At 39.8% G+C, this 27,921-nt stretch overlaps 2 protein-coding genes across 10 annotated transcripts; one reads left to right on the plus strand and one right to left on the minus strand.

Moving 5' to 3' along the window:
* Positions 1–1,072: 1,072 nt before the first annotated feature.
* usp7 (ubiquitin specific peptidase 7 (herpes virus-associated)) lies at positions 1,073–20,500 on the minus strand. Of its 9 annotated transcripts, none has more exons than XM_077735299.1 (32): positions 20,349–20,500; positions 17,850–18,359; positions 14,198–14,302; positions 13,910–14,108; positions 13,545–13,683; positions 13,201–13,289; positions 13,007–13,115; positions 12,532–12,662; positions 12,003–12,057; positions 11,840–11,920; positions 11,401–11,491; positions 11,059–11,141; positions 9,959–10,068; positions 9,425–9,581; positions 8,698–8,842; positions 8,478–8,608; positions 7,793–7,927; positions 7,582–7,683; positions 7,406–7,511; positions 6,972–7,064; positions 6,810–6,877; positions 6,423–6,523; positions 6,164–6,317; positions 5,964–6,031; positions 5,582–5,690; positions 4,925–5,002; positions 4,757–4,857; positions 4,581–4,680; positions 4,311–4,430; positions 3,684–3,755; positions 3,500–3,590; positions 1,073–2,856 (listed from the first exon to the last, which is right to left on the minus strand). In XM_077735299.1, exons 1-32 carry the CDS (start codon positions 20,380–20,382, stop codon positions 2,750–2,752), a joined length of 3,774 nt encoding a protein of 1,257 aa, XP_077591425.1. In that variant the 5' UTR covers positions 20,383–20,500; the 3' UTR covers positions 1,073–2,749. The 9 variants fall into 9 exon arrangements, with proteins under 9 accessions (XP_077591425.1, XP_077591423.1, XP_077591424.1 ...); XM_077735297.1 differs by having other exon boundaries at positions 5,582–5,684; positions 9,404–9,581; XM_077735298.1 differs by having other exon boundaries at positions 14,189–14,302.
* Positions 20,501–21,090: 590 nt separating this feature from the next.
* Positions 21,091–27,754, plus strand: hapstr1a (HUWE1 associated protein modifying stress responses a). Its single transcript, XM_077735304.1, has 5 exons — positions 21,091–21,518; positions 22,474–22,554; positions 23,842–23,909; positions 24,002–24,212; positions 25,465–27,754. The coding sequence occupies exons 1-5, from the start codon at positions 21,323–21,325 to the stop codon at positions 25,776–25,778; spliced, it is 870 nt and encodes a 289-aa protein (XP_077591430.1). The 5' UTR covers positions 21,091–21,322; the 3' UTR covers positions 25,779–27,754.
* The last annotated feature ends 167 nt before the right edge of the window (positions 27,755–27,921 follow it).

The following is a 27,921-nucleotide window of genomic DNA, read 5'->3' on the forward strand; positions in this document are numbered from 1 at the left end:
TACATATATATATTTATATATTTATATGTATCTATATATAGTTCGAATGAAGGGCTTGTACATACATCCAAACCTCTTGTGTCTCAAGGAATCAATCACATGATATATTAAAATAATGGAAAGTGTCATAGCTGTGATGCAATGCAATAGAGTAAGCTAGTCAATGCATATGTCTGTTTATGAAGGAATAAAACCGCTGATATGTACAGCAATGGCTAGTCAATGCATATGTCTGTTTATGAAGGAATAAAACTGCTGATATGTACAGCAATGGCTACATGTAGAATAACATTTAAAAAAAATCTATCTAATGTATCTGGATGTTTTTGGCATGAATCATCTTGCAAAAATGAACAATTCTGTGATCTTATCTGGGAACCTTGAAATAAAAATAGAAAATACTGCTCTTAAATAACAAAACCTTAATAAATTCCAGTGACTTCTCTCATGTACTAAGTTATTGGCATGAATCATCTTGAAAAATGAACATTTTTGTTCTCTTATCTGGGATCTTTATTGAAATAAAAAAAAATACTGCACTCTTAAATAAAAAAAAAAACCTTTAAATTCCAGAGTGTAACTTCTTTCATGTACTAAATTTTTGGCATGAATCATCTTGCAAAAATGAACATTTCTGTGCTTTTATCTGGGATCATTATCAAAATTTAAATAAAAATACTGCACTCTAAAAACAAGAATATCCAACCTTATTAAATTCCAGTCTCTCATGTACTCTTAAAATCATTTGTCAAATAAAATGAGTCTATATAAATTATGTGCACATTTTGTTTTTCATTCTTGTGATTTTAATCTCACCAAAATCACATTGGAACATTAAAGTTTATCACAGTTCATGTTTTATCTTGCATTGTTCATTTTATTCAAACCTGTAGTTCACCATTCAAGCCATTACAAATCATTGTCAACAGGAGGTGGTGTATACATACCCGAATTAAAAAAAAATAATAATTAATGTTTTGTCATGATGTATTGGTTGTATCAATACCAAAAGTAGAGCTGTGTTTGGACATAGCTTAACTACTGCTGTAAGCAAGCAGAAAGCAGTCTATAGTCTTTTGTAGAAAATTTTATTCAACATACATTTTCCAGCAAAAAGGCAATATACAGGAATAAGTTGTCGTACACTGCTGCTACACTGAGGATTTTCAATTGGGGAGAGGAAAAAAAAAAGGTGAGTCTGCATGTCTTCTTTGTACTGCACTTTTGAGACGAGACAAAACCGGTGCAGTTAGTTTGGAGAACAGATGCAAATAAACCCCCCCCCCAAAAAAAACAATTGTAAAATGGTACATCAGGAACGCAAAAAAAAACCAAACCTACACACAAGAAATATGAACAACTGGCTTCTTCTGTACCCCCAAAACAAAGGCCAAGTCTTGCTCTTAAATTTTACATGTCCATATTTTTAAATATACAATTCATAAATGTTGTCTTTACACAGCCGAACTATGCACTGAGGAGCGTTCCATCTTTGCTTTTAAAAAAAAAAAAAACTAAAATTAAGAGAGAATTTAAGTGTTTCTTAAAATGCTGGTTTTTGCCTTTACACAATCCTCAAACGTGCCAAACTGTTGCTCCCTACCACACATGCACATTTTTTGCTTACTGCTTCCAATCACCAGGAGGGAACATTTTCACTCAGCACAAATGGGATAAAATATGAATGTGAGCTGAAAAAACAGGTGCTTTGGTGTTTTCTATGGGAAGAATGACTTGAGAAAAGCAAATAAACAAAAAAGATAACCAGAGGCCGTCCATCACCCAAATAAATGTAAATTACAAAACATTTTCCAGCCCTGAGAGCTCTTTGATGTCAAGTGCCGGTGTGCAAGATGAAATACTACAGACAAATTTCTTGCTCTCTTGAAACCCCATTTTATTATTTTTCTTTAAACATTTGCAGTGAGTTCTTATTTCTATTTCATAATACAAACTCTGCAGAAAGACACAAGAAGGTCCTGCCAACAAAACTAAGTGAGACAACTGTGCGCAATCGTGGAAATACTTAGAGGGCGAGAGCAGAAAAAAAACATAAGCACACTCAGGCTGCGTAAAAATATGAATGGCAACAGTGCTCAACAATTTGGTTGTTGAGAAATTATTTTTTCTCTCTCTGCCAATTAGTCATTGCAAACAAACTTCCACTCAACTCTCCTCACAGCAGCAAGTCTTCATTTAAGTCAACCCACCCCCAAAAAAATATATGAGTGAGGCATAGAAGGGGAAAAAAATTAAGTCTAGAACTTTATGTATATTTATAGATATATACATTATAGCATAATTGTTTATTCTGTTACACTTCTCCACGTATTAAAACCCAATTTTTCGCCACTTCCAGGCACGACACAGGCAGTCGACAGTTAAGAGAAGCCAGAGAGAGAGAGAGAGACGAGAAAGAGAGAGAGAGAGAAATACAATTAAAGCGGTGGATGTGGGGCGGAAGAAAAATAAAAAATAAAAACACCCAGAACCGTATTCGCAGTTTACGTTGTAGTTGAGGGAGAAATCCATCAGTTGCAGAAAGACGTGTTGAAGACAAAAGCCAGTGAGGAACTCGCTTGCGTCTAGGCGGGGAGGCGGAAATTGATGAGCACCCCCCATTTACACGCGCACACTCAAGCGCACACTTCCACACGTGTACGCACGTGAAGTTGGTTACAGTCAGTTATAGTTTGAAGTAGGCAGGGAGGAAGAGAGGGAGGAGGGAAGAAAGGAAGGACGGGCTGCTTTAGTTGTGGATTTTGATTGCTTTCTCCAGGTAGGTGTAGCGACCTCTCTTTGGAGCTTTGTTGAAATGATCCAAGCCAAGCCAGGGGCGAGGGTGCGACATGTTTCCTGCAGCGTGGCGCACAAATCGGACAAGTACATGAGAAGAAGAAAAAAAAAACCTTTATAAGTCGGACGCTGGCGGATTAAAAAAATGATGCGGCTGCTACGACAGGTTTCATCCCTGATAGTGAGCAGACAAACTACAGTGGTACCTCGAGATACGCAATTTTGATACATTTCTTCTCCCGGGTTGGCTCTATTTGCCCAACCTCCACCCTGACTTTCAGATGCAACCTATCGAGGGTTGTTTGCTTTTTGTATTCCCTTCAAAATGTTCCGACAATGATGCACACAAATGTCCTCACGATAAGATAACGCACGACCACTTGCCAACGAGCAGTAGTATATACACCATTCGCACTGACTAACGGGGAAAAAAAACACTGAAAAAAATGCAACGCCAGTGCACAAAGAGATTGCGACCAGAGAGACAGTGCCCATGATGTTCTTATGAGCAGCCTCGCGCATCCACTGTTTCAAAATTTGTCTCTTATCTCAAATTGCTCATGTCGAGGTATCACTGTACATTTAAAAGCGGCAGTGCAAAATAGACCTTTGAAAAAATATGTGCTGGTGTTTGGAAACAAATCACCATTGCGTGATTAAAGTGTAACTGTGTGGAAAGTGCACACTTCACATCAGTGCTTACCTGGCTGCGGTTCAAAATCCTTCAGGTTGACCTCATACTCGTCTTCAGTGATGTACTGATGTCGGCCCATCATCACAATGGCAAATTTGAACTGGGGAGTGGGAAAAGAAGTGTTTTGCTCAACAACCAGTAGATTTAAACTTTAAACAAATGTCCTATACATGATTCTCAATTTTGTTCATACCTTTTCAAATTCTTTCTCTTGGATGTCCAACATGGCCTGGATCCTCCTCACCACTTCTCGAAACGACTCACCCTATCAGGAAGACGGACATGATTGTTTTTGAGCATTTGCAATTTAGTTTAAAAGGTATGGTTCAGTTTGTTGGTAGAATGGTGATTCAATTCTTGGCTATAAGAACTATATAGACGTATATATAAATATATACAAAAAAACCTAAAAAACATGAACATTTTCAAATTAGCTTAATTAGATCAATTATAATTACAAATCATTTGAATATTTAGTAGCTTGTTTTTTTATTTTTTTTTAAGTGTGATATTTTTAAGATGCATGCCATTTTGTTCATAGTTGTGCCAGGTGTTTGTGTTAATGCTAAAATTAAAACAAGGAAAAAGGTCAAGTCAAAAACTTCCTTTAGCTCAGGGGTCAGAAAAACAAAATGTAATGCAAAAAATTAAAATCCGATCGTTATATGATAACTAACAGATCCCAATAATAAAAAGAATGCCCTCTAAAATGCCACAGACATTTTGTGTATTCTATTGTTGGCGAGATTTCGTCTGAAAAATAGTATTCCCTGACTAAAAAAAATTGACAACAGCAGGCATAATAGTTACAGACACTAACCTGTCTGATTTTGAGCAAGAAAGGGGTCCCAAATGTGCCAAAGACCTCCTTGTGGAAATGAGCAACAGGAATTAGCAGTTCGCTGTCCTTATCCAGATCCACCTGGTCCACAGGTATCTCCTAAAAGATCAAGAATAGCCAGAGTTAGCAATGGAGTGCATGTTTCATATCTAAAATGTCGTCTTTAAAAAAAAATCCTGCCAGTGTATACCACAGCTTCCAATTGGATGAATTCCACAAAGCAATCGGAAGCACTAAGCAAGTACTTACCTCTATTCTGAAGGTGCGACTGGCAGCTGGAGATAAACATTCTAGGAGCTCGTCCTCCTGGTGAACGCCGATGATTTTATAGCTTACTATCTCTAACAGCCTGCAGGGATGATGGATTAGAGCTCGAGACACAAGAAAACGTCCAAAGCAGACACGCGCTTCTGAAGGAAACTTACCTGAGCTTTTCGGAGCCCTTTTCGGAGAGCTCCACCGCCTTTTTACATTCATCCAACAGGTCGCGAACACAACCGTGTTTGTCAGGGTAGAGGGTGATCTCCTTCAAAAAGGGCACCGTTTACTTCACTTATCTGGTGGCAGGATAATTCATGTCAGTGTATACTTACCTCCTCTCTGAATTGGCTGTTGAGCCATGTGGATTTAAAACTCCTCCTGTTCTCAAAGTCTGTGATCTTCATTTTCAACTGCGTGCATAGAGGTGAAATAAAATCAATTATGAGAACTATACAGCAGGTGTTAGGTCGACAGTGGAAAAAAAGTAAAAATGTGTACTTAACCGTACCCCAAAACAAATCTGGGTGGACTAACATTTCACTTTATAGGACATACATTTAACTCACTGACAACCATTGGCGGCAGTGAACGTCCAATACATTGTGACTGGGAGAGGACAAGTGAACCAATGTAATTTTGCCTCTTCCCAGTCAAAGTGGACAAGGCTTCCACTGCATTCAAAGGATGCTTTTAAATATACATGGAATTCTTTAACTACATCAAATGGGGGTTCATCATTCTAAATGGCAGCAATGGGTTACTAAATACTATAAGGAAGTAAGTCTTGTGCACATAACCCGTTCCCTTGATCATCATTTTTTGAGTAACAGAAACTGCTTTTATGCGAGAAAATATGGTGGACCGAATGCTTTGATCAACATCAACGACACCTTCAGACCTCAGTCATGGCCTAAAGACCAATTTCCAACTAAAGTGAACACAGACTAAAAAAAAGATGGGTGAGTTCAATTTAAGTGCCTTGCTGTCACCTGCTGATAGTAGAGTTTCTTGGGCTGCCGAGGCTTGAAGAATTGCAGCAGTTCCCGCAGCGTTCCCTCATAATTGTGTCTGAGAGGATTCCCTGGACCGTCCCTGTACCTGGCCACCACACCACCAGGCAGGGGGGAGGATAAGAAAAGAGGGCGGGGACAAAGGAAGAAACGGTACGGGGTGGGAGGAGACCCAAAATGGAGAAAGGGAGGAAATTGGGAAGTAGAGAGAAAAGGTCGGAGGAAGAGGGGAGACAACAACATAAGGTGGGGGGGGACAGGTTATGCAACATTTCTATGGCATGTCAAAGTCAACCGTGTTAATGGCAGCACATGCAAGCCTCTGTGATGTGTGTGTGCACGCCTTAGACGAGCCTCCTACCCCTGTGACTTAAAGAACTGCAGCAGCATGGGATCTGTGTTCAACCTTTGGGCTACTGTCTTCGCCACCTTATAGAGGAAAAATAAAAAATAAATCCAGCGGCTAGAACTTCTATGCACATCTTAGTTCTGCATTAACAATTGATTTCAAGTGACTCATAATAGATTGGCCGTTTTCCCCCATCATCAGCATTGTTTTACCTGAAAATAGTTCATGCGATTAGAGAGCGTGACCACAAATCCCGGGTCGTTCTGGATGGTCTTGTCACAGAAAATGACATCTACTCGATAATAGAGGTCCCGGAAATATTCCTTGGCCGTTGGCAGCTCACTGTTGTCGTTATCAGGGTCGTCCCTGCATGATTAAAGAAAAACAGATTCATGGAGATGAAAAGGTGAGGCTCTGGCTTTCTTTGAAAGCCTACAAAGAAATTAGAAAGAAGAAACCAATGCTGCTTACTTCTGGAAGACAATGATGTCCCCGTCCATGAGTTCATCCAGGGCCTTGTCAAGAGAGACATCATAGTCCTGAATCCGCTCTGTTAGATTGGGCTTTACTTCCTGTAACGAACAAAACATTGTAGGGGTTGTTTTATCGAACTGCAAGTCTAATTGGTCGCTTTTGGTGCTGCACGATATAGAAAAGATCATTGCAATATGGGCCCTTTTAATATGACATCCATATGCCATGGATCAATAGTTTAAACATGGTATGACATTCCCTTTATTCCGAAGCACTAGTTGCCTTGTTGAGATAAGCATAGTGTTAAATAAAATAGTGCCAAGGGAGTGTAGGGAGAAAAACAGTACACGGTGTCAACAAGGGAGTTCTACTGAAATAGATCACCTCATAGAGGATAAGGCTAGTTTCCTGCTGAAAGCCTGCTCGCTCACACATGACTGGTAGCAGGTCTCCTGGAAACAGAAGAGGGGAGACAAAAAAAAAAACATACTTTAATAAATAGTAGTATATAAAACATTCTGCATTTTAGACTAAGCTGGTACTCACGTATTTTGCAGGATATAGGCGTGTAGATATGTCCACAATAATTTAAGCTTCTTGTTTTGGGATCATACATCTTCAAGAAAAGCATGACATCACCTGAAAAAGATATAGATTTTGTAAAATGGCAGTGTTGTTATTGTAAGAAGCAACCCTGCAAATCCTGATTATTGAGAGAAGTAACTCCCGCAGTCGCATTCAGTATAGGAACTGTTTTTTAGCAGTACGTCGACTAACAATGAGATGGAATGACTCGTAGCTATTTAGGCAGATTTCAAAGTAAAATCGAAGTTCCATCAATGCCCCCTGATTTGCCAAATGTCCCACCAAAGCTAGTGGTTGGATTAATTCTGCTTCATTTATTGGCATCAATGACAGCTAATGATGAAGGTAGACAGAGACAGACTTGAGTAGTTTAAGGGCTGTATTTGATTTCTTACGGTCTTTGTCAAACTTGGGTAACGTGGCCCCACTGGCTGCCAGTTCAGCATCCACAGTCTCCAGAAATATAGTCCATGGATTCTCATTGTCACTCAAGGCAATCATCTAAAAGAAAACGCCAGGTAAATAACAGCAAAACAAATAGTAAAGAGAAACGGATCTTTCCAATACTGACCGACTTGTTGCAGTCTGCCTCGTAGTCGAGCATAGCGGGCCGCTTCGTTCCATTGCTTCGGGCTTGCATGGGCCACAACCTCATCTGCTCTTGTGGAAAACCCTTTTAAGCACATTGGCAAAATGTTACATTGAAATTGGAAAATCATAATGGTGACAACACAGTTGTCATGTATAAAAATTGGGACTTGACTAAACAGAGTATTTCTCACCATGGTCTGGGAGAGGTTTTGAACGAACTCTTGCAAGGTAGAACTCTTCAGGACTTTGAAGACGGTGTACTTCACCTTCTCTTCATCATACATGTCATTGCCCTGATGGCCACAGAACTGGTCCTCTGTCACCATCTGTGCACAAAAGGATATACACAAGTGGACGGTTAAAAACTAAAACAAAAAAGATTTAAATCAATATGAAGAGACATTTAATCGATGAATCAAAAGGTTTGTCAAATGCATTTCTGTTGAAGGTTTGAAGTAAAGATACCGGTTTGTATGAGTAGAACATTTTAAATTGTTACCACTTCAGAATATAAACATCAGTGAAAAAAACTTCCAATTATTAAAAAAAAGACTGGTCAAAAAGATAGATTTAAAGTTACTAGTGTTTCATTGAGGTTTTAAATTGAAGTGTCACTGTCACAACAGTAATATAATTCATAATAACTTGAATATTTGCATTTTTTTTTGGTTGCTAAAACAGTTGTTTAAATAAAATAAGAATCTGCATATACTGTTTAAAATGAGGTGCTCATAAGCCCAGACTCCATGTTTCCCCCAATAAGTGTACACAATGGAAATATATTGTAAATATCCCTTTAAAAACAATTGGTGATACATTTGTTATGATATACACCTTCATATTTCTACAAAAGGCAACAGTCTCTACATTTCTGACCTGAACTTGCATGTAGAGATGAGCTTCTTGACGCTCCTTTCTCTTCTGGGCCTCGACCCTCTTCTCTTCCTGTAGACGCTCCACCAGCTGCTGAGGTATGTCCACATCAGTCATGGGCAGGAGCACCTCACCTGAGCAAACATGCATTAGCTGAGCCTGTGACATCCTTTTCCAATGGGAATGGGAAATGGCTGCACTCCGTAAATCCCATACTACGTACTGAGCTTGGACTCCCGAATGTACACCAACATATACGCATTGGTGCAATGGCGAACAGAGAGATCATCGTCGTGGCCACCATAGTTGTGCTCTATGGCCTCCTCTTTGGTGCAGCGTGATACAACGTCATCATCAAACTTGCACCACTGCACCAGAGTAGAGAGACAAGACCGTGTAGGAGGGGAGAAAGGAGGAGCACAGAGCACTTAAGACAACCATTTATGTGACTCAACTAGAAGCTTTCAAACAAGAGTCATAATGTGGCTGATGCTCTGTTTGTGCCATTTTGCTAGTGACTAAGCTAAGTGACTAAGAGAAATGTCAAGTCAAGTTGCTATATAATAGGTTTAAAGCAGTGGTCTCAAACTGGTTCCACATAGGGCCGCAGTGGGTCCTGGTTTTTGTTCCAACCGATCCAGTGCCGACATTTTAACCAATCGTGACTTTAAAATAAGTAGCACCTGACTCTAAGTAACTGATTGCACTTGCAAAAGGTATCCTTGTTGGGTTGGAATGAAGACCTGCACCCACTGCGGCCCTTTGAAGACCGGTTTGAGACCACTGGTTTAAAGCAACCATCAATAATTGAAGGTATATTTTGTGGCAAAATTCACTTTGTCATAAATGTTGGTGCCTAATTACACACTGACAGATGCATTAGCCACAATGCATATCCATATAATTTAAAAGAAGAAAAAGGTTCTCACTATTGGTTCCTTGACACTCACTTTGCCGTCTCCTTTAGGGTTAAGATAGACGACGTAGTGACCGCCATGGTTGTCCCCACTGTGCACGAGAACGGCATGTAGGATATAGTTGGCCGGGTCCTTTGTGTCGGGCTTTTGAAGAAACTCATCTAGAGGTAGTTGATCAGGAAACTCAAACCTATGTATAATAAAAAAAATACATAAATTTATATTTTTTTTAAAAGCACATATGATAGGAATGACAGCAAAATAAATGCATCACGGTCAAATCAAGAATTAAAAGTATCCAACAGAGTTCCACTTATAGCAAATTCAACTGGGACTGAGAGGACTCAGATATTTGAACAGTTGAAATATGCTTAATCCAGAGACCTTGCTCTGATACTTTGTAGTACTCGGGATAACGGCAAAAAATGTCAAGAAAGGTGGTGGTTATTTTTTTTCTAGATACATTAGATAATCGATTCAAGGGTGTGAGGCCAATCTACTGTTATATCAAGCGAGAAGAAAACACTGAAATTGTGTGAGGTGAAAAAGGTATCCTAACTGTCACACCTGTCATTAATCTTGATGTTTTGGTCAGTCTGTGGGTCATACATGAACCTCATCAGCTGCAGGTGAAGGATTGGTGGGAAAGTGAGAAACTTCACTCCTTTCTCAGCTTCCTGTAGGCCAAACAAATAAACATTACATCCTAAATTTTGACTTAAATGATAACATGACTATTTTTAAGATAGAGCAGTGATTCTCAACCAGAGTGGTACAGGAAGGTGGTCTGTTTATTTATAATCATGCATTGCTGGGAAAATATACAATTTTACTTAGCTTGTTGCAAAATTATACTTACTATACAAATTAGTCCTGGGTGATAACGAAAAAAAGTCGATAGAGGTAATTACTAATTAACTAAATTGTTTTTTCTTTCTAATTTTGAACTTCAAACTTCTGTGAAGATAAATTAGTTTAACTATGTCAACTTACTTTAAAAGGAGAATAAAAATATGTTTTTAAAAAGTTCATTTCAAGTATGTTGTTTTGTTGTGAAATAACAATAAGACAATTGTCTCCTTAAACTATGAAAAGGAATGAATATTAAAACATGCGGAAATCTTGACAGGAGTCTATTTTTATAAATTTGCCTTAACACCAAAAGTTGCTGAGCAATATGAAATAAAATACTAATTAGCTTTTGCTTTAGAGCTCTGAGTTAGCCGCTCCATAGCTAACCATGCTAAAAATAACTTTTGTCCCTTACCATATTTGTCGACTGAACGTTGGACTGGAATTAGTATTTACGTCACATCAGCACCCTCATTCTTTGTGATGAAATTGCAATTTATTGAATTATAAAGATTTTTTTTTATTGTTAGTTGACAAAAATTATTTGAGTATAATTAGCGTTATTGTTTTATCACCCAGGTCTACTAAAAATATATGTAAATATACGATAACAGGCAGAAAACCTAAACAACTTGACACTTGTCAAAACCTGTGTACATGAATTTTTTGTAATTCAAAATATATCCCTGGGATTAGAAAAATGTATGGAAACACTGGGCTAGAATACTGCATTGGGTGAATTTTCAATACTAAAACAATAGAGAAAAAACCTCCTTGGGATTAATGATGGTAGTCCTGTTATTATTATACCATACCTGCAGGCCATGTTCTCCTGCATCATATTTGTTGTCTCCATCCAACTGTTCGGTTGCAACATAATCTTTAAATGACTCAAAAACTGTGAAAGGAAAGCAGAATTTTAGATTTCAAAAAGGGAACAAATTTGGAGAATGTGAATTTTACCACAAAAAAATGGACCCCCACCTCAACTACATTTATACACATCTAAACGACCTACACAGCAGCTAATTAACATTTGTTTTAGATAATCAATTAATAAAAAGGAATAGTGATAGAAGAGAAAAAGGCATTGCTTATACTAAGAAAACCTTCAAAAGTAAAAGAAAGATTTAAAAGCTTGCTACGATTATACTCACTGTTCTTCTTTCCTTTTATGCTAAGTTGAATGTCATAGTAATCCTCTATCCGCTCTGATCTGTAGTCCACATGCTTGCACTGGATGTATGACTGAAAAGCAACAGAAACACACAAATCAGAACACCGAAGAAGCCCAACTTAATAAAGATTTGAGATTTTTCACTTCTTTCATAAAACAGATAATTTCTGTATTCCTAAACAGTATTGCCTCATGTCAACGAGGCCTCACACAAAAGAGATATTACAATAACTACTGCAGTACTCGCATGTAGACCTGAATAGCTCAGTAATATCTCTCAAGAGACATTTCTAGGTTTTTCCACCTTGCACTGTCCTCATTAAAAATACACTGGACAACTGTGGCATGGTTTCTAGCATAACTGTAAAAACTTAAAATATCAGATCATACATTGCCATCAATGTAGGGAGAATACATACCACCATCTTTCCCCTGAAGAGTCTAGGGATCGTTCCTTCAACGCAGGTGCCTTTCATTTTGTTCTCTACATTGTCAAGAAGCTGAAATAAACAAATCACAAAATGTGTTTGACTAAAAGAAACTCAGGTGGACCATTGTTAAGTGTCATTTATGAGAACTCACCACCCTGCAGAGTTCTTGAACATCATGTTGCATGAAACTATCTAGAGTTTCCCAACTGCAAAACAAAAACAGACGTCTTTATTAGTATGTCAATTAAGACCTAGATTAAAAAAAATAAAATAAAAGTTGAATGTCAGGTTTATCACCTATTTGCTGGATTAAAACACCCGATAAAGAGACATCTGTTAAATTTAGCTCATGAGGAGAATGTAAGACTCTCCAATGACAATCTCCAAACCAATTCGCTGCCCAATCTCTCCGCACTCGCTCTTTTATCAACTTCAAGAGTCTTTTATTGTGAAAGTTCCTGATGCACAATGAGAGCTGCAACTCCAGCAAATCTTTGCAAAAATCATTTGCTTTGTGAGCATGTGTGAGGTGTATGTGACGGTTGCTTTTGTTTATATTCGTCCATGCAGGGAGTATTTTACGCAACATCTTGTTTGTGATGAGAATGTCTGAGGGAAACATACTTTGTTTAGCAAATGCATGATGAACACGCTTACAATAATTCCAACATTTATCTCACCCGAAAGACTTGGTGAGCTTCTTGGTACCAACAGGCTTGTCGCTGTGTTGCAGCTCATAGAAAACCCTTTGCAGTGCCAGGGGAACACTCTTAGATGAGTCGTCTCCCTCTGTTGGCATCATGTACACCGCCTGCAATCAAGAGAGTGAATTTTTGTGTGTGTGTCTTGATTCTAATGGGCCAGTGGTTCTTTTTCATCGGATGGCTGCATACAGAACACTAAAGACGGAAAGGCCCCTTGGAATTTCTTTAACCTTCATTCACCATACCACAAACCAAACTGGAGATGGCTGTATTAGTCCTTCTATAGCCAACCACATTTTGTTTTAAGGGCAGAAGGGTCCTGGTGCCCATTACTATTTACTTGGGTTGAAAGGCAGACTCCACATTGAATATGTCCCCAGTCAGTTTTTCAGAAAACATACAAAGAAATGCACATTCCAACTATGTGGAAAGTAAGCAACAAACATCTTACCCGACGTAGTTGGTTAGTGAAGAAGAGTGTCTGTAGTAGGCTGTTCATGTAGCAGGTTGCTCCTTGGTTTTTAAGTCCAACATAACCTGTGTGTTTCTTTGAGTCCCAACTGGTCACATGTAAAGCATATATTACTATCCTATCTACATGGAGCAAAATTTCATATCGCCCAGCTCTAGTTGAAAGGTACTTACGCCACGCCATGTGGGGCATCTGCCTGGACGTTAACTTCAAATGTGACTTTGTCATCATCGATGAAGCCCCTTTCTGGGTCAGTGACATCCTGAAAAACATTGTCAGTCACAAATTTAGATAGTTATATTATATAAAAAGCACATAAAAAGCACCATCAATCTGAAAGACTGAATTGTTTTAAAAAAAAAAAAATAGTATCGAATAAATTTTGCCCTGCGATCGACTGGCCACCGATTCAGGGTGTCCCCTGCCTCTGGCCCAGAGTTAACTGGGATAGGCTCCAGCAGCCCTGGGACCCTAATGAGGATAAAGCAGTTCAGAACATGAAATGAGGTGAACTTACACTCCAGGACATGAAGTTGGAAAAGCCCCAATCATTTTCTTTGTGGAAGAAGACGTGACCAATCCGGCGACTGAACGACTTCTCATCATCTTTGTAGTTAATTATCTTGAGCATAGCCTGTGCATGGCACGACCATGACCTGAAAACAAACCAGATTATAATTTTTTTTCCATTGCATGCTAACAGACATTTTTCACTGCCACTTTTTCTTCCCAATATTTTCATCTTCATTACTTATTGTGAGAAGAACTTTACGACCTGTATGTAAAATGGGTTGGATAGATAGTTCCAAATAATAGAGATTCTATTACGCATGTTACAAAGTATGATATCGATGAAAGTCAATTTCAAAAGAATACACCCACGTGGAGTCTGATTCCGCATTGCATTGCAGGAAGAAGCCCACACTTTTCTGGTGTGGTCGATCGGCGTAGAACCGCGGCATCACCATGATCTTCCATGGGAGGTTGCGGACAAAGCACGATGGGCCAAGAACTGACTCGCTGAGACGGCTGAAGCGCTCCACCACAAACCTAAATGTAGCTTCTGACCGCCAGCTGGTGTCTGGGATTAAAGATGCAAAATTTCAAAAGGGGGTAAGAATAATAATGTAAAAAAATATATTATTTTGTGTCAATGCACACCCTCCTCACCGTCCTCCATATCCTCCTCTGTGTTGTTGTGCCCGTCTGCCATGGCCATGTTGCCGTTGATGACTGGGTTGGCTGGAATTCTTGGAGGGTCGTCAGTGTCTCCAGCTGCACAGACAGACAATGCCTTATAACATGTGGACTGCGACAACAAAAACAGTAGTCAAAAATTGTATAAAGGGCCAAATAAAAACTTTGTGATGAATAGATTGCCTCCATAACTTGGAAGGCTTATTTCTTTACCATTTGTGATCGAGAAACATAATAGTCGTACTTTGGCAGGTTTCCTTTAAAGGTCATGTGAAAGTGCTGATTTACAGACAGTGACTAAAGCAATATTGACTCACTCAAAAGGGATGTCGAGTGATAACACTCCTAAAAGCTCTCCAAAAACAAATGGAGGGGCAGACACGCACCATCCAAAATGTACAGGCAATTAGGACGACAATGCTCCATAAAACTAATACAATGCTCCGGAACGATGCACACAAATTGCAGATGAAGCAGACAGGTGACAAAATGACGGACTGAGCATAATGCAACAAAATGGGCACTTATTTTATAGTGCTTTCAGGTGACTTTTAGCTAATTTTGGAACTGCTAACTGTTCAAGGAAAATATGAGCATGTAAAATTGTCAGAAACAGGACACCACCTACAATAGAAATTACTGCTGTCACATAAGGAACATTTTTAACCCTTACAAAACACTTCAATAACCAAGTTACCTTTCCAATATGAGAAACCTTAATTCAAGTTGCAAAATCCCACAAAACATAAATGCATTTCATGCATCTGTTACTTTCTTTTGAAATTGCCCTGCTTCTTGATTGATACTGCTGGCTTCCTATTGGAGACTCACAACAACAACGCTCTTTTGACAGTTGTTTGTCATCAAGGTTGGCGGGAATTAAATGAGCGAGCCCCGTTGCCCATAGATGAAAAACTGAAAATAAAGTGGTGTGCGGTTAACCGATATTGCAAGGCAATACAGGCTTACTAGCATCGCTACACTATTGAAACAAGGAACCACTAAAAGAAACGACTCCTTAGCATGGCTCCTCTGTGCTGAACAATGAGATGGAAAGACTTACTATTTTGGATTTCTATTTAATAGTAAGTTGTTTTGAATTCATCATTTGAAGTTGTTCAGATGTGTTTATGTTCATTAACAAATGTTAGCTTCCTCCGCTTACAGCATGTTTTTTGGTAATTAATTTTTAATACAGAATCATTTTTCATCTGTGTTTTTCCCATCTTTCATGAAAAATGGAATTTGTCATTTTTTAAATGGTTTAGCTGGTATTTTTTGAAGGACCGTGGAACAAATTACAGAATTGAATATTAATTATTGTTCTACTTACGAAAAATGTAAGTTATGAAAAAAAGTTCTGGAAGCAATTGTGTAAAAACAGGTGTGACTGTATATATTATGTTGCATAATTGTATTATATATGCACACAAAAAAATAATTTGCAATTAGAAGCTTGCAAAAACTTTTGATTTGGCCCTGGACCTGAGGTTTCTCAGGGCAGCATCATACCAGGTGTGGCCTGGCTGCAACTAAGCGTATTGGTAGTATGGCACCGTTAGTTTGATTCCTATGAATTTGGACAAGCAACATTGTCAGTTGTCTGTCCAGCAACCTTGCTTCCCTCAAGTAAAGTTAATATCGAAAGTTCATATTACGGCCAATCAATATTGTGCTGCATTGTCCGAATTTCTAAACATCATATTGAACTTGAAAGATTAAAAGACAAGTAAAATGAGACTAAAATCATTATTCTACAGTCAATGTTACTATTAACTCGATTTAAGCACAGTAACTAAAAAACAATATATACACATCCCTTTCTTTTCTAATAGACAATGGTGATAAAAAATTCAGAGGAGCTGAAATTTCCATAATTCTATTCAATTTAGAATAATGTGGTTTCAATTATCAACAAGCAGGAACAACATTTATTTATAATAATACAATTAATGGGATGGCAACATCAGAACCGAATACACAAAAATGATAAAAAGTGGTTTGGGACCACCTGTTCTAAACAACAATTAAAAGGTAACATTTTATAAGTAAAAAGTCTAAGGATTATGCTGCAAATTGAATTGGCTATCGGAACGAGTTGATGATGCAAGCTTGGCAGTCCGTTAAAGCAGTAAATCAAATCTATTGAAATATAAGTGACGCAGTGATGCTGTGAACTGGCAGTCTTATAATCGTTCCAAAAGGAACTTTGAGAAGAAAAACACATTTTAATTAGTCTATCCGCTGACGTACAGCAGGACTTGCGTTAATGATCCTAGCAGATGTGCCCAGACTACAGAGTGGACTAACAAAAACAGAGATGATTAAAAATGGCGAGCTCCATGCTGTTTGTCTGCCATACAATGAAGCAGCAAATCCCCGCGCTGCCCAAGTGGGCCAGGCCTGACTGCGGCGGCAACACCATTGCTTACAAACATTTACCATGGCACATTAAATAGACCATGTAATGGTCTTTAAAGTGGTTTAATCGTGACAGACTACTCCAATCGCACTCTCCTCTAATATTATACCATTGACAATTTAGCAAACTGGGACTGACGCATCTGCGTTAGCCACTTAGCTCTTTAGCAATCACTTAGCCAACGTCCAGTCTAACATGCAGGCCGTCATTAGCCACTATGAGGTGCGGTGACAAGCACCAGCTAACAGATCGTAATAAATGATAGATGTCAAATATATGATGGAACTACCGAGTATGTAAAGATAGGAAGGCACGGGGGGCTAAATTTAAGATTCAAGACCGGGTCGTTGCCGAGAAAAATATTGCAAAACACAGGCCACCATTTTAGAACACCACACACCCCCTCCTTCAGCGTTAGCTCACGAAGTTAACCAGTACTACAAATACGAAGCCAAATGGGCCTTTAAGCTAATTGTAAAGCCTCAAATTAGCTTCCTTGTTAGGAATATTCATGTGTTTACCATTTTAAAACATCAGACCTTCATCGCACATCGACAACAATGTACACGAGCAACATTGTATTTATATTCGGCTTTCCGCGTATGAAGGCCTCCAACGGATTTTTCTATCTCACGTCACTACACAACGATGCTAACGCACCATCAACGGGGGGCTGCCATAACATGACTTGGTCGAAACGCTTTATCGGACACTTTGGTTGCGAAAAATAGATCACTCGAATCTTCAGCCGCCATATCGAGTGCCATAAGTCGTCAAAATATACCCACCAGTACCCCCGCTTAAAGACTTCACCACGTCAATTTCCCCGCACCAACAAGCTCACTGTTTACAAACACTATATGCACATCTGATCGGATAGGCCACCGATAAACGAGCCAAAACGGGCAAGGGAATTAAATGAAACGTATTGTTATAGCAACATTTTTGAACGATTTCGGCTTTGTGCTGTTTTAGGAGCATGTTTCGGGCATGACGGGGACACAAGCGCACGCAAACGAGCAAGCATATAAAGCAAAATGAGGTCAGCTCCATACAAGTATGCTGCGACGCACGCACATTCAGCACAAACGCAGCCGGCTTAGCTGCAGGCCCTCATGTTTACTGTAAAGTTCAACACAACACAAGTTCATACGAAACTCGGCGAAATCGAATGTACTATTGTTTCCAAGTGTAACCACTAACCTTCCATTTCCATATCCTCCGGTTCGCTGAGCTGCTGCTCGCCGGCTTTCTGCTGCTGTTGCTGCTGCTGCGTGTGGTGATGGTGGTGGTTCATGTTGGCAGCTTTTGTCGTGGCGATGCGGAGCTCCTTGCTCTCTCTGCTGCCGTCGACGTCGTCCGAGGCCGGTTCGGATTCGAGCCGGGTTCTGGACTGTTGCTCAGGCGTGGTATGATGCGGAGGTGGAGTGGACTTGTCGAGCCTTGGCGGCCGGGCCTGCTCGACTGCGACCTCGGCCTTGTCCGCTGTCAGCGGCGGGGAGTGAGGAGGGGAGGCCGGCGGGGGAGCGGGTAGAGAAACGCGGACGTATTTGCTCGCTATTCGCCCAATTTCGGCGCCTTTGGTGGGTGCGAGTAGCTGGCTGGCGTCGGTTGGGAGAGTGTCTCGGAGCTCCGTGGAGGGAGGCCCGCTGAAAGCAGCTAAATTATTCCGGCTTTCCACCGGGCAGTGTGGAGCAAATACACGACCCGCACCTGGTGGAACAAACAGCCGCTTTTCAGCTACCTGACACAAGGCAGCCAGTAAATGGCAACTATGCAACAATGAGACGTAATGTAGACACACATTTAACAACTTTGCCTGCGATATCCCCAGTCCGTGTGTTCCGCCGTGTGTCCCTCGTCTGGGGAAGAGCGGAGGAGAAAGCTATCCATTCAAACAAGGTTGCCAATCGGAATAGCGCTGACGATAATTTGCAAGTTGGCGGAGACGAGTGACCGCGGCCCCGATGCAAACAAATCCACTCGTAAGTCTCCCTAATGACAAAATTCGGCAAGCCGTCGCATTCCCGTCAAAGAAGCGCCGTTCCCCAAGAGGAATGTGCCCGATCATACAAGCGTTGTGACTTGAACGGCGTTGGCCCTCGACAAGCTCCTGCCGTCCGTTTTGTGCGAGGCTCAATGTGTCGAGTCAAAATGGCGGCCGCGCTCTTCTATGAAATGTCACATCCGCATGGAGATCCAAACATTAGCCCGGCCCGGTCCGGCCAGGTTTACTTCCAAACCGAAACATGTTCAATATACTCATAATCAGACAATAAATTACAAACGTATATTCAATTGAAAGGGGGGACATTTGGCTTGTATATATTACAGGAAATACAAATACATTTTAATTGACACGCACGTAAAATCTGTTTAACACTGACTTCGTCATATTCGTCATTTTACCCAACTCACCTGATTCATTACGTACTATATCGGTTTCACAATTAAACACTTATTAGCTAATTAGTCGTGCGACCCCCCCCCTCATAATTCCACGACCACCATAAAATAATTAACATTCTAAATGTATGCTAGGTAACTATAGCAAAAATAGACTTGAAATTCTATGGAGATGACAATTGATCACGATAATACAAAAAAGGGGAAAAAAAGAAAATATGCAAAATATTTACATCGAATTTATTCACGAAAGATTTGTTATTGCTATTTTCGTAATACATGTACATTTTCCCAAAAACTCAAATGCTTTTATGTTGCCATTTCTATATTTCATCTGTGTAACGTTCGGTAAAATCCTTAAAGGACACAGTATATTTGTTTGTTTTTTAGTGACATTTAGAAGTTTCTTATTTATAAGGCAGACTAAATCTATTGTTGCATATTGTTTGGTGGCGTTTTTTTTTTATTTATTGCAGAGAATAAATTAATATATTTACCGCCGCAGCACTTAATGGAAAAAAAGTTTTTATTTTAAAAATGTGTTTGTATACGATAGTGCAACAACTGCCTTAAGAAAATGCACAGCACTCACGGAAAAAGATTTTTCTGTGTAGAAGTGGCCGGAGAGTAAATATAATCCATTTGTCAATTAGTCAACTTCAACAATCCGAGACAAACGTCCGAACCATGTGTCCCATCACGTTAGCTTTTGCTCATCTTTGTCGACTTTGGCGATCACCATCACGAGAAATATGCATTGATAGATAATAGCCCTTTATTTCTGTGATGTTACTTGCCTGCGTGTTTTATGTTTTTTTTATGTATTTATACGATAATATGCAGTGAATATCTATAAAACAGTCATCCGTCATGGAGGGAGGGGGCGGGGGGATTACGCAAATGGGAGTGGTTTTAACAATAATGAACAAATGAATGAAATACAAGAAGTTCCTAGAAGCATAGGTTTTTGACATAAATCCATTAATCATATTAATATGATCTGCTATCACCATACACAGCTGCTGATTCGCGTCTCTATAAATAGACGCACTGGAACATCATATTAAGCAACAAACTAATATTAGACTTGACATCGTTAAATAGGGTTTATCATGATCTATAGCGCTAGGCAGACTTCATAACTTCATGGTAGACTTGGAAAAAAAATAGTAATAAAATTTAACTCAATCTACTTTACCGCTTATTCTTTTAGGCGTATCCCATCTGATCGACGGTGGCGAGTCGACAGCCTACGGCTCATCTGAACAGTTATAGTACCTTGGAAAACAAGCATACCTTTCGTTCCATCGTTCTTGCCGGGCCATGCCATCTTCTTGAGGCAAATCCGTTTGTTTTGAACATGTCAAGAAGGGCAACTCTCAATCTAAACGTGTACCGTACCTGAGTGTGACGTCACGCTCGTATTGCTCCATCCGTCTCGTTACTGTTTTGCTCAGTAAATAACTCGTTTTTTTTGTTTTATGCGTATATATAGACATCAATAGTATGTGTAAAACGTACTTTAAACAAATAAATGCCACACGCATTAAAAGCAAGAAAATGTAATTCTCTTAGTCAACGTTGCATGCGTTTATATGTTCATTTTTGAGGGAAGTTTGCACATTTTGTGGGAAATACTTAACCAAAAAAATCCTCGCATATTTTGGAGCAATTAAACGGAATTAAAACTCAAATTGCAACAATTGCACGGTGCAAAGATAATGGAATTGCATGTTAAACATTATGATTGACTATTAAAATATGTATGTATTTAGGAAACAAGCGGAGACGTTCCAAAATGAATAGGATTCAACTATTATGAATTAATTCAGGACAGTATTTATATGTGACATTGTAGTTTGGAGAAGCATGAACTCTCTTGCAAGCTTTTGAAATGGGGAAATTTCACGGAGCTTCTTTTGTGGCAACAAAGTGAAAGACAAATCAAAAATCCAATGGACCCGTGTCCCTGTAGGTAACTCCACCCCCTTAGGTTGTAAATTGACCAACCAGCGCCGAGTTTGTAACAATAGGCGGGACTAAGCGAACAACAAGGTAGCCTACGTTTGTATATATCCCTGACGTCGGCAACTCGGAAAATAGTCGGCTAAGCATAGCGTGAAATGGTCGAAAGACCCCAAGCTCAAAATCGAGAGCCAAGTAGTAAAACCGCTAATATTTTCATCAAAAAATCCCGTAGAGTTATTTATCCAACATACATACGTACGTTAAACTGCTAAAGTAAGGTTTCTCCAAGTTTTCGTGGATTCATGGAAGAGAAGAAGGAAGACGGTGACTCGGAGATCCAGGAACACGGACCCGAACACTGGTTCTCAAAATGGGAGCGGCAGTGTCTGGCCGAGGCGGAGCAGAGGGAGCCGAGCGAAGAGGAGGCCGACAACGACCAGGATAAACTATGGCATCTTTTTCAGAACTCTGCCACCGCCGTGGCACAGTTATACAAAGGTTGAACCGTCGCTTTCTTCTGTTGCTATTTGTTAGCATGATGACAGTGTAGCCACACCACCAGCTTACCCTTTAGCTTGTTGATTAGCAATTTAGCACAACGACACTGACATTGTGACACGTTGATCGAACGCCATCGTACGGTAGAAACTAGCAAAAACGGCGGAGCACTGCATAATTTATGTTGACTTTGTCCAACGATATTATTCGTGAACTTGGCAGAAGACTAAGACAAGTTGGGGGACTTCGAAAGAGCCAAGTATAGATTATTTGACAAACATTAGAGCGTCTCTAAAAAAACAACCAAAAAAACAAACAACAAAAAACATGAATGCTGAAGACTATCGACAAATTAATCGTTGACCCAATGTTCTATCGGTGTACTGCCCCGTCGTCAGCCAAGCTAGTTACAAAATGGCGATGGTAACAACAATCGTATCTACGCGACATTCCCAGATGACAGTTTGTTGAACTGTCAATGTTACCATCTGTTTACTCGCCGCTACATTCCACGTCTCGCCTAATGGCGACGAAAGTTCATCAGCACAGCATACGCTAGCCTTCGACCGGCTGCTGAGTGGACACTTATCGAGACAACGTGTAGCTTAGCCAGCCTTTCCAATCACAAAATGGCGTGGTTATTATTAGTTGGCAGTATGAAATTTGGTTTGTCTTCGGCCTGACACTACTCTTTGGTGCGGGTGAAGATTGAGGTCCATATTTTTAGAGCGTGTTGTGTCCACCGACATATGTTTGACATTGCTTTACAACTTTACTGCTGAGAGGACACTTCAGCTTTGGTCTCTTTCAAACTGTTTATTTTGGTACTCGTGACTTAGTAGAGCCGAGATAACATGGCTTCATCTAGACTTTCTGTGTGTATTGGTTGATTTTGGCCATGTTTTCATATCTGGGTAACCCAAACACGCCCTTCCCTCTTCTATCTATTCCACAGACCGAGTATGTCACCAACAGGGCTTGTCACTCTGGGTGCCATTTCAGAATGCAGCTACAACAGTCACCAATCTGTACAAAGGTACATCACAATTGTCTGCTATCTTGTCTTTCCACTTTTAAATTGAAAAAGCGCCCAATAACGCCGTGCTCATATTGCAATGCATTTAAATCTAAAAAAAACCTTGAAATTGCCCTACATGTCAGCACTGAGACCTTACATGAGGCAATATTTACCCCCACAAACTAACTGCTCCACATTAACTTCTGTTTTTGCACATCGGTGGGACTTAATGGATGCTATTCCCAGTTTTCATTTTAATGTGGGGGGAATAAATGTCAATCGGACATACCCTGCATTAAGCATAGCCTTCTTCTGTTCAGTAACAATACTTGGTTCCATTTTGCTGTATTTACACTATTAACCCTATTCTGGCCTATCCAAGCCAACTCCTGTCACCATGTGGAGGATACCCTGGATCCAGCCAATAGCATGGCACTAAAAGGCAAACAACCAGTCATGCACACACTCATATTTTTTATGGTCCATTTGCTAGCCTTGAAATATTCCAAACCATTCCTTTCAGCCTCAAAAAGGAAGGACGGTATTTCTATTACTGCTATATTGGCTACTTGTCACTGAGCTGGGTGACCTTTTGCTAAAACGTTCATTGTGTGCGTTAATAACAACGCTGCTCTCTCATACACTTTGGTTACAATGTTAGGAATCCACCAGTGAGACAAATGCTGAATGTTATACAAATAAAATTCCACTGGACACAAGTCTGTGTGTAGGGATTTCACCATATCGTCCTGGACTACTACTAGTAAAATCGTGCTTTCATTTTTTTTTTTTTAACTTAAGAGCTGTCAACTACTCCGTAATTTCAGGAGTTTACCCGGAAATGCGGGATTCCGGAAAACCCGCCCTAGACTCCGGAAATCCCCAAAAATTGTCCAATTTCCAATTTAAATGCCTCGAAATTCACACCATCGCTACATCTTGATTCAACTGCACTGTAAACTGGAAGATTTCAGTAACATTAAGTGAATTGTGAATCATCCGAGTCACACATTCTGACGAATGATTTGTCTTGTGCGACTTCAGCACATATCGATTTTTGCGTGAATCGCATTCACACCGGATAAACTCCGGAATTGCGACAAGGGTACTCCTGAAATGGGGTCGACGGACGTTGGCTGCTCTGTAACTTAAAGCCTTGTTAACTCTTTCAGTGCAAAAGGCATGTTTTTTTTTTTACATTGAGCCGAGGAAGGGGCTGCTCAACTGAAATTTAACAAATGTGTGATATTTACCATGTATGTGTTTGTTGTGTAATATTTGTATTATTTTCCCCCATTGTTGTAGAGAGTGTTGAGGCCCACCAGCGAAGCTTCGACAGAGGCATCCAGATAGGACACCAGAGGCGTAATAAGGTTGGCATCCTTTTACCAATGTCAGGTTGAAAAGCTGTCTTTTTAGGTATTCAACAAAAAAAGGGCCTCAAATTGACTTCTCTGCCTCATAGGACATGTTGGCGTGGGTAAAAAAACGACGGAGAACTATTCGCCGAGAGGATCTCATCAGCTTTCTGTGTGGCAAAGCACCCCCACATAGGAGTAGCAGGGCCACCACAAGGTTGGCCATGGTGGCCCCCAGCCGGGCCAATTCGCCGGCTGAGACCGGCTCGTCCGTTGAAGCCGACCTTCAGCCGTTCCGAGAGGCCATCGCATTGCATGGTGAGTGAACACCAAATGGGATTCCTCGCCATTTTTTTTAAACCAAAGTCAGTTAGGTGAATCTTGCAGCGAGTGATTGCTGTCAGCTCTCCCCGTCAAAATGGATTCGACGGCTAGCGGCCTGCAGGCGATGAGTAAATCCTGTGGAGAAGATAAAAATATAACCTTTTAGAATGTTTGTTTGGAGCGTTGCTTTGTGTGCTAATGTTTGTTTGTTAAATTTGATTAATATTTGTTTTCTTAACGTCTTATTATATATATACTGTCATGGCAGACATTAAGGCTCTACCTTTTTAACACTAGTGATACTCCATGTTTTTCGGTGTAACTATATTATAAGTCAAAGTAGATTCCTGTGCTTTATAAATGAAGAAATGCCATTGTTTGTAAAATAGGGTGGATGTCGCTTAGAGTTGTGCAGCTCATAGCACAAAAACGACCCTAATTTTAGTTTTCATAAAATAATGATATTATCTTGGGTGAACTATAATCCAGGGTTTCTCCCCAAAAACTTGGATTTACTTTTGTTAGCACACCAACATCCCAACCATTACATTTTTTGGGAGGTTGTGATCAAATAGATTTAAAACAATTTTAAGGTGACAAAATATTTGTGTGTATACTTCTATACATGTGTATACATGTGTATATACATATATATGTATATACATGTGTATACATGTGTATATACATATATATGTATATACATGTGTATACATGTGTATATACTTGTATACATGTATATACATGTGTATACATGTGTATATACTTGTATACATGTATATACATATGTATATACTTGTATACATGTGTATATACATGTATATGCATGTGTATATACTTGTATACATTTGTATACACGTGTATATACTTGTATACATGTATGTATTTACATGTGTATATACTTATATACATTTGTATACATGTGTATATACTTATATACATGTATTTACATGTGTATATACTTATATACATGTATTTACATGTGTATATACTTATATACATGTATATACTTGTATACGTGTGTATACACATACACATACATATACACACATCACATTTGCAGAGATTAGGGAGGTTGTCAGGAGTCACAAAATGTGTGTTACATGTACAGGTGACCTCCGAAAATTCTGGAGAAGTTGGCAGCTCTGGACTGTATTGTCCAGTAGTTTATTTTCTTTAATTGTTATTCATTCTATTCAAGAATAAAGTTGATATTTGGTGTGGCTAACCATTATCGTTTGGCGTGCAGGTCTAAGCGGCGCCATGGCAAGCATCAGCGTGCGCTCTGGTCCCCCGGGGTCTCCCACTCACGTGAGCGGCAGCAGCGGCAACGGAGGCGGCGGAGGGGCTTCTTCGGGCTCGGGGGCACTGTGCCGCGGCAGGCGCAACGGACTCCTGGACGTGGACCTGAACACTTTCATCTCCGAGGAGATGGCCCTCCACCTGGACTCGTCCGGTTCGGCCTCGGCGGGGGGAGGGGGCACGGCCCGTAAACGAAACTCCACCCAGTGCGCCGACGTCATCACGGACTCGCCCACTCACAAGCGTAACAGGATGATTTGAACTGCCCTGCCGACGTGAAGATGGACGTCTGCGGCGGAGCTTTTCGTCTCCCCCCCCTCTCGACAAATCGGAGCGCGTGTACCCGCCGGGGCAGGGGTGAACCAGGAAGTTACCCCCGTGGGTGAAGATGGATGCACTGTGCTGAAGCCACTTGATTCTTGACACATTTGTGCCCTTACCCCCCTCCACCCACCACCTTAATAAGGAAGTGAGGTGTCACCGTGGACATGGAGTGCTTCTTTCTGTTACCCGCTGCACACTTCAAATGCTTCAACCACTTTTTTTTCCTTTTATACCAACAGTGTTAAGTAAAAATACTTGTTTCCACTGTCAACAGCAGTGATGGCCAAATTTCAGTTTCACTCATGCTGACGCCTTCTTTTTTCTTTGTTGGGGATAAACCGAGAGGACTTTTTGAGACGATGCAGTCTCATTCTAAAACACAGCTGCTCTTTTACGTGGTCATATGACTTTCCCAATGAGTTACAATAAGGCTTTTTGCACTTAAGATTACATGCAAACAAAATCGGCTCTTCCAATCGCGTCGCAGGTGTGTAGCCTCTCGGTCGAAAGGCGTGGACGCCGGCCGGTGAGCGCCCGAGCTCTTGCTTCCGGCTCTCTGGTCTTCGATTATATTTTACCTCGGTGCTGGAAGACTAAAAAGGATTGTGTCAACATTGAGTTGAGAAAGCTTCTCATCACCCTCCATCCCATTATTTAATGTTTTTTTCTGGTAACATTCAGTTTCATTAACCGTGGCATTTAAAGAAAATGATGTCAAAACAAGGCTCAATTATTCCCGATTTATTATTTTTATGATTAACACTTTTAAAGTGAGTCTGACTGGTTCTGAAAATGAAAACTCTTATTCAAGCATTTATTACCAGACAGGCTGTGTTTTCACTGAGGCATTCTTAATTGAAATGAGCCATGGTGATGTCATCACGGAACGTGGCACGTGTATGAAGTGTGTCACTTTTTGTTTCAATCTCAAACATTGTTTTACTTTGGCGCTAAAATTCTTGCATGACTGCTGGCTTGTTCTTTAATCCATTATCTTGCCCAAGTGGCTCCCTCATTTTTTTTGTTGCAAAACCACTAAAAAGTGGCTTTTCATTCAACGACAAAAGCATCTAACCATTATAAAGGGTGACAAAGTAATCATTGTTGAGGGCTGCTTTTAATTTTCATTTTGATTCGTGAGATTTCTAATTTATGGCTGAGGAATTATTAAGATAGTCCTCTAATGGCTTTGTTAAAAAGCATCTTCTATACTTTGAGCATTTGTTGGTCAAATATTTCTTTGAGCAGTTCCTTTATGAAATGTAATTTGTTTTAAAATTGCATGGTGGGTCACATCCAATCCTCCGGAAGGCCTGATATAGGTTCCTCACTCCCCCCTAAATGTGACACTCTGTTGCAAAGGGGATTTATTTGATGGCAGTCTGCTTCTAATAGCTCAAAATTTTGCTTTTTTGGACAATTTGCTCACTTTCTTTTTCCAAAGGCTTAGTCTGTCCAGTGGTTTTAACACTCACTCGCAGCACTTTTGAGTGAAAGGTGGTTGTTGCACGTCCATTAGCAAAGTGTGACGTGTCTGGCGGCAAAAAAAAAACAAAAACAAAAAACTACAATTGAAAATATACATTTGGATTTTAATCCCAATTTCTTCTTGGGTCACTTTCTACATAAGCAGGTAGAAGCCACCTGTCTTTGAAGCCAACTGTATTATCAGCTCTTTCTTCATACATAATTGTCAAAAAAAAGTAATAAATGGCTAATCTATATACTTAACATTTAATTGTTGGTATGATATATGTGGTTCACATTGTAAAGATGAAATAAAACCATTGAATTGCAAAAAAGGATGGATTTATTGAAACTGGAATGAGGTTAAGAATTTGGATGGTTTCATTGTTGGAAAGACAATTGCAGCTAAAGTGAAATGAAAAACATAAAACTTTCATTTAATATAATTGAATGTGTGTATTTTATTTTTGTCCCAATAGATAGTATTTTTTTTATCCAGTACAAGACAATACTGCATACATTTCCACCAAATGATCTCAATTGCTATTTAGCATGCCACATGTTTGAAGTTATTAATTCTTTAAAAGATAATCCAAACACAATAAACCATTTG

Source organism: Stigmatopora nigra, chromosome 15 (assembly GCF_051989575.1).
Source record: "Stigmatopora nigra isolate UIUO_SnigA chromosome 15, RoL_Snig_1.1, whole genome shotgun sequence".
NCBI classification, from domain to species: domain Eukaryota; kingdom Metazoa; phylum Chordata; class Actinopteri; order Syngnathiformes; family Syngnathidae; genus Stigmatopora; species Stigmatopora nigra.